General features: G+C 38.0%; 1 protein-coding gene and 1 non-coding gene across 2 annotated transcripts; both read right to left on the bottom strand.

Annotated features, from left to right (window-relative positions):
* Nucleotides 1-6,902: 6,902 nt before the first annotated feature.
* On the bottom strand, nucleotides 6,903-9,458 carry RPS20 (ribosomal protein S20). Its single transcript, XM_058178326.1, has 4 exons — nucleotides 9,302-9,458; nucleotides 7,665-7,764; nucleotides 7,234-7,307; nucleotides 6,903-7,130 (listed from the first exon to the last, which is right to left on the bottom strand). Exons 1-4 carry the CDS (start codon nucleotides 9,302-9,304, stop codon nucleotides 6,948-6,950), a joined length of 360 nt encoding a protein of 119 aa, XP_058034309.1. The 5' UTR covers nucleotides 9,305-9,458; the 3' UTR covers nucleotides 6,903-6,947.
* LOC131196483 (small nucleolar RNA U54) lies at nucleotides 7,370-7,434 on the bottom strand. The gene has a single exon (XR_009154761.1). It is a non-coding gene; the product is annotated as a small nucleolar RNA U54 (small nucleolar RNA).
* Nucleotides 9,459-10,269: the final 811 nt, after the last annotated feature.

Here is a 10,269-nt window from a genome sequence, read left to right as displayed (position 1 = left end):
GCTTAACTATTCAGGATCCAAACCGATGAATCTAAAATTCACCACAAATGCTAAATTAGGAGCACTTGGAGACACAGCAGGTGGTGCAGCTAGTTCACTTTGCCTGGGTTAGAAACAAACTAAGATTGACCCTAAGGCTGCAGAATAGACTAGAACAGGAGTCTCCAACCTTGGCAACTTTAAGACTTGTGGACTTCAACTCCCAGAGTTCCTCAGCCAGCTTGCTGTCTGAGGAATTCTGGAGTTGAAATCCACAAGTCTTAAAGTTGCCAAGGTTGGAGACCCCTGGACTAGGAAGTTGATCAAATTTCTTGCAGAATGGCAGATCACTTATATATTGTTCACACACACAAAATGCTTGGAAACTGTCAGCAGTTATGCTCAACTTGAGAGATTTTTATTTTTGCTCAGTTTGTTGATTTTGAAGGTGCTTGGAGGGAAGATCACTGGGAAACATCAGGACTATGAGCTATCAGGAAATCAAAGTAAATATAGCCCATCACAAAAGAAATTTAATGATCACTGCATGGTTCTAAGATCAATATAAAATTTTATTATTGGTAAGAAATAAAAACTGATTTTGACTTAACTCCACATCCTATTTTTGCTTCAACTGATTTGCTTCTACACTTTCAAAACCAAAAGTCTTTCATTTATGTTCTGGTATGGTAGCCAGACCAAAGAATTTCTGCTTGAATTTGTAAACTCCATTTGATTAATTTCCAGTCTTTGTGGGATTATTTAATAAACAGAAGTGAAAAATGGCTTCAATTCAAGCCACTTTCAGCAGTCTCAGATCCTAGAAAATATCTATTCAAGATCTTTCAAATTGGTATTGATGGTTACTAGCCTATAAATGTCAAATTATCAATGAAGCCAGTTAAATGAGTACATTATTATTTGAGAAGCAGGATCTAAGACAAGAATAAATTATTGCTCTGTAGTAATTTTCAGAATTTTTTAGATCCAGTTATATTAGTCTGGTATGGTTTTGTAAAAATAGAAAACATGTAAGGCTGTTATTACTAAACCACAAATAAACCACTAGTAAACCTTTCTACACAAGTAATTCCAAAGGATAGTCAATAAAGCTTCTGAATCTAACTAACCCATATGATAGTTGTCTTTTATGACACATTGATTCAAATTCTAGAATATGTTAAGAGAACATGGTTCAGAAAATTACTCCTTAATCATAATTGTTCACTCAGTACATATTTTATGTATTTTCCTCATTTCAGGCTTAACCTTTATATAAAATTATTTTAGGTCTTTTACACATATTACACCTTAAGTTATTTTGTTTGATAATGGGTTAATATGTTGAGTAAACCGAGCCGTTGTAGGTTATTTAACAAACTATGGTTTAAACAAATCATAGCTTAGCAGAGTATATTACCACAGGCAAATTAGCCACAAACTTTTTCAGGATAGGCATCATTAGTCTCTAAATAAGCATAAATAAGGCTCTCTTTTTCTCTACATATTTATAGTTTAATATTAGAGATATAATTAAACTTCTTTTTTAATTGTGAACTATATTTTACCTGTTTTGATTTTTCTGGAAGTTACATAGAAGCACTCCCTTTCTATTTAAAGATTTAAAAAATGTTTCTCCCAAGTTTTCCAGCAAAAGTTATTGTGTACCTCAAGTTTTATATAAGGGTCTGCTGACCAATTAGAAGTCAGCAAGTAAATTTATGCTTATATGCCTTCCCATATCCTACTGATACTTCTGGGAGAGGCAGCTGTGTAATCTCCACACTTGACTGTAAGCTTAATTGAGCAGACTTTTGTCTAAACAAGTTGTTATTGGGCTGTTAATATTGTATATACTGCATATAAGCATTTATACTTAGAAGTTATCAGCAAAGAGGTCTAATTTGTGTCCATAGATGTTTACTGAAAGTATTTTTTTATTTAAGTAGTAGTTTCAGTGAACCTTCAGAACAGGCTACACTTCGTAAAGAACAAAGGAATCATTAAAGTGATTCTGGCTAATATGAGCAGGTGCATATATCTAACATTTTTAGAGAAGTGTTTCTGAACCTTAGAAACTTGAAGATGTGTGGACTGGCTGGGGAATTCTGGGAGTTGAATTCTATACATCTTAATTGGTAAGATTGAGAAACACTGGTTTAGAGTAGGAGGGAAGTGGTCTTGAAATTCCGCAATTGTCTGCCACAAGTCATTTACAACAATATTACAAAATGCCTATTTATCAGACGACAACCTGGTGCAGCTGCTCCCACAAGAGAAAAGGGGAAGAAAGAACCTAATAGCTTAGTAATTGTGCTGGGAGATGCAACAATTCATTTACAGAATTTGGCATTCTTATTTTTATTTAATTTTCATGCTGCCCATCTCGCCTATATGGCAAATATTTTGGACTATAGTACTCATGGTTCATAACACTGGTAAGGAAAGGTATATGAAAGGACTGCAGCTCATTATGTTTTATATTCAGAATGTAACGTTTAGTTCCTGACATTTCCAAATGCAGCTGAAGATTACAGCTTGAAACATGAGTGACCTCTGCCAATCAGAGAGTGTGTTTGCACAAAATGCTCTCTGCATTCATTTGTTAGCATTTGAAAAGTGCATATCATTACTACCTAGCCAATTACATTTTAGCCTACGTAATTAATGGTCCAGCATATCATGGAAAGGCTGTGAAAATAGACAACTGCAACAAAACCACTTTTTGCCATGCATATCATTATTCTAATGACAACCTGGATTCGCTTCACGTGTTCCTAGAAGCCACAATGGATTTTAGATTATCGTAAAACCTAGCCACTATGCTTATAAATCATGACTCATTCTTTATATGATTTCTAAAGATTAAATGATTACATTATATAAACTGTGGCTTTGCATATTGTGGGAGAATAGCAAGCTCTTTCAGCCAAAACAGTACTACTGAATTAGAGCTTTGTATTGTGTGCATTGAAATAAAATCAAATGAGTCATATTCCAACTTCTTTATATATACACCTATAGAATTTCAACTCTTTTCTGGTAATCAGACATTAGAAAAATCTGATAATCTACACTAGCACATATTTAAGTTTTAACACATTTTAATATAGTATCTACTGTGAATTACTTTCTGCTGCCAGAACAACAGAAACTTTTACTAGATTTTTTCAGGAGATTCTATTTGCCAAAAACATTCATTACGATAATTTATTTATTTCTTTTTATTTATTTAATCACATTTTTATACCGCCCTATCTCCCGAGGGACTCGGGGTGGTTTACAGCCTAATAAATACACAAATATAAATACAAGATAAAACACTAATTAAAAAACTTATTGAATAAGGCCGAATTTAAAATTATAATTAAAATAATAAAACCCCGTTAAAAACTAAATTTAAAATTAAAATTCTAGTCCAGTCCTGCGCAAATAAATAGATGTGTCTTAAGCTTGCGGCGAAAGGTTCGAAGGTCGGAAAGTTGACGGAGTCCTGGGGGAAGTTCATTCCAGAGGGTGGGAGCCCCCACAGAGAAGGCCCTTCCCCTGGGTGTCGCCAGTCGGCACTGCCTGGCGGATGGCACCCTAAGGAGTCCCTCCCTGTGAGAGCGCACGGGTCGGTGGGAGGCAATCGGTGGCAGCAGACGGTCCCGTAGGTAACCCGGCCCTAAGCCATGGAGCGCTTTGAAGATAGTTACCAAAACCTTGAAGCGCACCCGAAAGGCCACAGGTAGCCAGTGCAGTCTGCGCAGGAGTGGTGTCACATGGGAGCCACGAGGGGCTCCTTCTAGCACCCGCGCAGCTGCATTCTGGACTAACTGGAGCTTCCGGGTGCTCTTCAAGGGAAGCCCCATGTAGAGAGCATTGCAGTAATCCAGGCGAGATGTCATGAGAGCATGAGTGACCGTGCATAGGGCATCCCGGTCTAGGAAGGTGCGCAACTGGCGGACCAGGCAAACCTGGTAAAAAGCTCTCCTGGAGACGGCCATCAAATGGTCTTCAAAAGACAGCCGTCCATCCAGGAGAACGCCCAAGTTGCACACCCTTTCCATTGGGGCCAATGACTGGCCCCCAACAGTCAGCCGTGGCTGCAGCTGACTGTACCGGGGTGCCGGCATCCACAGCCACTCTATCTTGGAGGGATTGAGCTTGAGCCTGTTTCTCCCCATCCAGACCCGTACGGCCTCCAGACACCGGGACAGCACTTCGATAGCTTCGTTGGGGTGGCCCGGTGTGGAAAAGTACAGCTTAGTATCATCAGCGTGCAGTTGGTACCTCACACCGAAACCACTGATGATCTCACCCAGCGGCTTCATATAGATGTTGAACAGGAGAATATGATATCATAATTATGAGAATATGAGAACAAATCCTCTCATATTGCAAGGAAATATGCAGATTTCCCCACTATTAAAATTATATGGCTAGAAAAATATTTTGCATATGTAGTTACATGCCAGTGTAACTACATATGCAATATCTTGTATTCCTATAAATATCCAATAGTGTACTGCATGCAATATAGCTCCTGCTGCAAATCAGCCACTGAATGAGATCAGTGTTAACATCTAGAAAGATTCCTGTTAAAAGTTCAAATACAATGCAGCCAGTTAGTAAGAACTGTTCTGGTTTCCTCTTTTTAGAATTAAAGTGGCTGCAATAATCCACTAGAGCAGGAGTAGTCAACCTTTTTATACCTACCGCCCACTTTTGTATTTATTTATTTATTTATTTGTCACAACAATATACATAAGCATCACACAAAATGATTATATAGTATATAAACATATATATGAGGAAATATAAGGAAGTATAAGCATATATGTATAAGAATAAAAAATAATAGGACAGGAATGGTAGGCACGTTTGCGCACTCGGTGGAAGAAGACGACCATCCCAGATAGAAGGAATGTACCGATCTTCAGTCAAGGGTATACGATAGCTGCGCTCCCCTGCTAGAACTTCCAAATAAGCTCAAGGTCCACTTTTGTATCTCTGTTAGTAGTAAAATTTTCTAACCGCCCACCAGTTCCACAGTAATCGTGATTTATAAATGGTGATTTATAAAGTTGGGAAATTACTTTCTGCTTTCATAAATTTATAAATTTATAAAGAGTTACAGCAAGTTAAAGCATCTAATAATTACATACCATTTAGTTTCACATACGTAACGTGAACTAAACTTATGCATGGGCGATACAAATAGTATATTTTCAGAAATTTAAATTGTCACGGGGTATTTTATGAAAACCTAATGAAAATGTTTTTAAATAATGCTATGAAAATTTTTTAAAGTCAATTAAATTTAAAAAAAGGAAAGTGCTTCAGTATCTGACAAAACCCCTACCATCCACCATGAAAGCTGGAATGCCCACTAGTGGGCAGTAGGGACCAGGTTGACTACCGCTGCACTAGAGGGCGTTAAAAAAGCAATAAAAAATTGAACAAGAATGCCCTAAAATCATTAGGCAAAAATATTTTTCGCATTTAATGAGTAATATTAACAAACATTACTAAAGCTACCAATCCTGTAAATTATGAAAATTTCAAATGTCCAATAGAATAAACAAGTAAATTTTAATTCAACATCCATCATTGCTTACTTCAAAGCTCTACCAGTCTCACACTATAATCCATCAGCTATTAAACTATTGCAAGCTTAAATTAAAAAAAATGTTTGTGGTTTATGCATGCAACATCACTGCTAATGTAAAGGTTTTCCAAAATACTGTCTACATAATTCTATAACAGGAAAGGAGACACACCCATGACAAGTCCATTTCACAATATTGCTAAGTGTTATGGAAACCAATTGTGATGTATTCATTTTTGAGAATTGTTTATAAAGACCCACCAAAACATGTATTATTATGTGATGAACCTGTTTCTGAAGCAATTTATGCAGTACTGGCTTAAAAAATCTATTATTTGGGGGGACGGAACATCCCTTTCTGTTCAAATAAATACAATTCTTTGCAAAGTATAATAAACAATTGACTATTATTTAACTCCAATTAATTTGTAACTCGTCTTTAACTTACAATGGAGCCCAAAATTTGTTGCTCAGCAAGACAGTTAAGTGGGCTCTGTCCCATTTTATGACTTTTTTGCCCCATTTTAGGACATTGCAATTGTGATAAATACATGCCAGTTGCTAAATGCCGGAATTTTGATCATGTAATCATGGGGATGCTTTAACAGTTGTGTGAAAAAGTCACAAGTCACTTTTTCAGGCTGCTTTAACTTGTAGCTGTTGTTATTAGTTGTAAATCAAAGATCACCTGACTTAAAAGTAAAAAAAGTGACTTTATGACTTTTTCACACAACTGATGCAACATCCCCATGATCAAAGTACATATTGCACTTGTACTCTGGAGACTTCAGAAAAAAGGCTCAGGAACAGCTGGACTCTCAGGATAGTTTAAAATAAAGGAAAAATGAGTTTAGCTTACAATGCACAGCAGACCTAGTGCCTTTTATGGAGTTAAAACTGTCCATCATAAAAATTATTTCAGGACCGAAGAATTAAACACCCAAGAATCGGATTGGAGTGGAACTACTTTTTTGATCCCAGTATGTGTGTGTGTGTGTGTGCGCGCTGTATTTAGTCCAGTGATGGCTAACCTTTTCGGCACAGAATGCCAGAACCTGGAAGAAAGCAGCTGGCTGGCGCACATGCATGCAACAGAACCCGGAAGAGCAGCTGGGAACGGCGCACATGCCTGGAGACGTCTCTGTGTGCCACCTTGGGCACGCATGCCATAGGTTCGCCATCACAGATTTAGTCTATTCAATTACACAAACCATTGCAAATTTATAAACCAGAGAATTATGTATTGATATCTTGATCACCACTTTCCTTTCTTAAAATTTGTAAGCTAGGCTTCTCAAATCTTCAGTATAAAATCACTACTACAACCAGCAATGATAAAAACTTAACAGCTTTTATTGATACATGTAACAATCATTTAAGCATCAGCAATAGTAACTTCAACTTCCACCCCAGGCTCAATGCTGATAGAAGTTATCTGCTTGACAATCTCTGAAGGACTATGTAAATCAATGAGGCGCTTATGTATACGCATTTGGAAACGATCCCAAGTTTTGGAACCCTCACCACATGGTGTTTTTCTCGTAGTGATCCGCAGAGTCTAAAATGGAAGCAAAAAGACGAATTCAATAACCAAACTATTTCCAATATAATTTAATAATTTGATATATAAGAAAAAAATAAACTTTCCAAAAATTAGATACCTTAGTAGGCATGCGAACAGGCCCTTTCACTTTTAGATTTTTCTCTTTAGCACCTCTGATGAGATCTGCACAAACTGTAAAAAAGGAAGAATTTTAAGTAAACATTACATACATATCACTTTAGCATTGTTTCGGATGTTGGCTCAGAATAGCGTATAAATTTATCATAGTAATTCAATTAAGCCTTTGTCCTCATTGCCAACTATAACACTAATATAACCAACGTAGAACATTTTATTTTTGTATCAATAAAAATAAAACAGTTCAAGCACATCATGCTACTTTATATATGATTCAATAATACAAAATATATGAGCCAATAAAAATTATTCTGATACCTCTTATGTATGTGTAAGAACGCACAAGCTTGGATAATACCATGTATACTACTACCAACCATTTAAAAATATTTGTTCTATTTTGTGACATACCCTTTTCAAGAGACTTCACATTGCGACTTGTCAAAGTAATTCTGATTCGATGAATTGCTACTTCTTGTTCCACAGGGGCCTTCCCAGTATCTTTAAATGCCTATAACAAACCACCAAAATGAAACTTAGCAACTCAAATATTAGCAACAACAAACTACTTCTGGAACTATTCCCCCCCAAAAAAGAAATAGTAGAAGAAACTGTTTAATTCTTGGTTTGCTTACACATTAGGAACTGTAGAGTAATAGACCTTATTATCAAAGAAAGCTAGAAAAACCTTTCAAAACGAGTTTATCAGCCTTCTGTAATTTGTTGAGAAGGGTAATATTTTGGTTCACACAAAGAAGAAATGACATCTTAGTATATAAATATTTGCCTGGGCTCTTTTATGTGTCTGCAATAAAACTTTTTCCAGACTGTTCAGCAGTCTGTGCATTCCCTGAAAAACAAGTTGCCCTAATCCACCAAAGGATGCTCAGTTTGCTTCTAATAAGAGGAAAGTGGAACTGTTTTAATCAGGCACAATCCAAATTATGCAATTTGAATTAATTAAGCAATGTGAACTACACTGACTGTAATATGCAAATCTGTCATAATGCACTGAATTATTTTTTGAACTATAATTTTAGCCAGAATTGTGAAATCCATCTATTATGTTCTCAAATACGAACTTCATAACCTTCAAATTTTTACATTACGGAACAATAATTTGACAGTATTGTAATGAAGTGATACAATTTTCCTCTTTCAGGTCCTAATTATCAGTCTTCATACTAAAGAAAAAAATTTAAGTTTTTCCCAGTCTTTGAAAACCTCCTGGTTTTCGTGCTGTAAATGCAGAAATACAGCAGTATTGATACCTGAACAGGAGAAAGAAAAGGAAAATACCTAGCTCGGTAGAATTCTAGTTTCCAATTCGGAGTACATTTTAAGTCTTCTGAGGAATAGGAACACATCCCGAAAACTTGAAAGAACATCCAATGAAAATAGATTGAGATCTAGGTCTCCTTCGTACTCTGTCCTTTCTCCACTTAATGGTCGTGAAGCCGTACTATTAAATATTTAAGTAGCCCCTTCCCACGTGTCTTATTGGACTCTTCTTTTCTTTTATGTACACTGAGGGCACATGCACCAAGACGAATTTCTTGTGTATCGAATCACACTTGGCCAATAAAGTATTCTATTCCAGGGGTCTCCAACCTTGGCAACTTTAAGCCTGGAGGACTTCAACTCCCAGAATTCTCCAGCCTTTTTGGCAGTTGAAGTCCACCGGGCTTAAAGTTGCCAAGGTTGGAGACCCCTGTTCTATTCCATTCCAATTCTATTCTATCTGCAGGGACCTTTCCGACCTGCGCGGGGCGTCAAGTCCAGTGACTAAAAAGTCGCCTCGGACCACAAAAGACAAGCATGGAATAGCTAATAACAAGACTTCGCCCTTTTCCCTCTCCAACGAACAGGCTTGCCGAGCTCCAGTTTCTATCGAGTCAAGAAGCGCCTTTGGGCTGCCAGAGAAAGGCACGAGCCGCCAACGAGCACGACGCAGGCGCGGGCGAGCGGCAGGCCTAAGAGTTCTCGCGCCGCTCGAGTTCATACATCCTTCCCCTCCCTTCCCCTCGGCGCGGGGCTCTCCTCCTCACCATAGTTGCCGCGAAGCCTTCCTGACCGACTTAATCCCGGCCGAAGTGAGCACCAGAGGCCCAGGGAACAGCGGTGAGTCAGGAAACAAAGAAAGACCCGCAGCACAGACAACCGCCCAAAGGAAGCACGCTCTCAAGAGCCATCTTTATATAGTCTGAGGGAGGAACCATTCCCCGCCTCTTGCCCTTTGTCCCGGAACTGATATCGTTCCGCCCAGAAACGTAGTGAGTAGTGGAAGATGTGCAGGCGTAGCCTCAGAGAGAGCGGGCGCTCCTATTGGTGCCGGAAAACAGTGGAGGGTTGTTTCTTTCGGGGGCGGGGGGTGGATCTCTCCCGCCTTGGCGTAGTCTGGAGAAGGTGGCGTTCTCTCCTGTCACTTTTTAAAATTACTTTGGAGGACAGTAAAACGATCCCTATTGCGTCAAAATAGGCTATTTTATTATACTAGCCGTTAGGAAATCTCTCCGTAGCCACTGATTCGAGTAATTGTGTCGAGTACCTCAGTGGTTTCTCAATCTCAATCAAGTTTAAAGATGTGTGTGCTTCAAGCCCTAAGACTTCAATCCTGGAAGTTGGAGTCCATTCATCTTAAACTTGATTGATGTTAAGACACACTGATTAGACGTTAATGTCTCCACCACTTATTCTATAGAATAGAATAGGAATAGGAATTGAATTCTTTATTGGCCAAGTGTGATTGGACACATAAGGAATTTGTCTTCCTTATGCTCTCAGTGTACATAAAAAGACAAGATACACTCGTCAAGAACTACAAGGCACACTTAATGATAGTCATAGGGAAACACTTAATGATAGTCATAGGGAAACAGTCAATATAAATCTTAAGGATACCAGCAGAAAGGTTACAGTCATGCAGTCATAAGTGGGAGGAAATGGGTGATAGGAACAATGAGAAGACTAATAGTAATAGTAGTGCAGCCTTAGTGAATAGTTTGACAGTGTTGAG

Source organism: Ahaetulla prasina, chromosome 3, assembly GCF_028640845.1.
Source record: "Ahaetulla prasina isolate Xishuangbanna chromosome 3, ASM2864084v1, whole genome shotgun sequence".
Taxonomy (NCBI): Eukaryota; Metazoa; Chordata; class Lepidosauria; order Squamata; family Colubridae; genus Ahaetulla; species Ahaetulla prasina.
This window is presented reverse-complemented; position numbering and strand designations above follow the sequence as displayed.

What these genes read in the sequence shown, in the direction of transcription:
- RPS20 (XM_058178326.1), bottom strand. An exon ending in TGTGAAGTCTCTTGAAAAGG is followed by an intron (nt 7,308 to 7,664) that starts GTATGTCACAAA and finishes CCTTTTTTACAG; the next exon opens with TTTGTGCAGATCTCATCAGA. An exon ending in CTGTTCGCATGCCTACTAAG is followed by an intron (nt 7,131 to 7,233) that starts GTATCTAATTTT and finishes CTTCCATTTTAG; the next exon opens with ACTCTGCGGATCACTACGAG.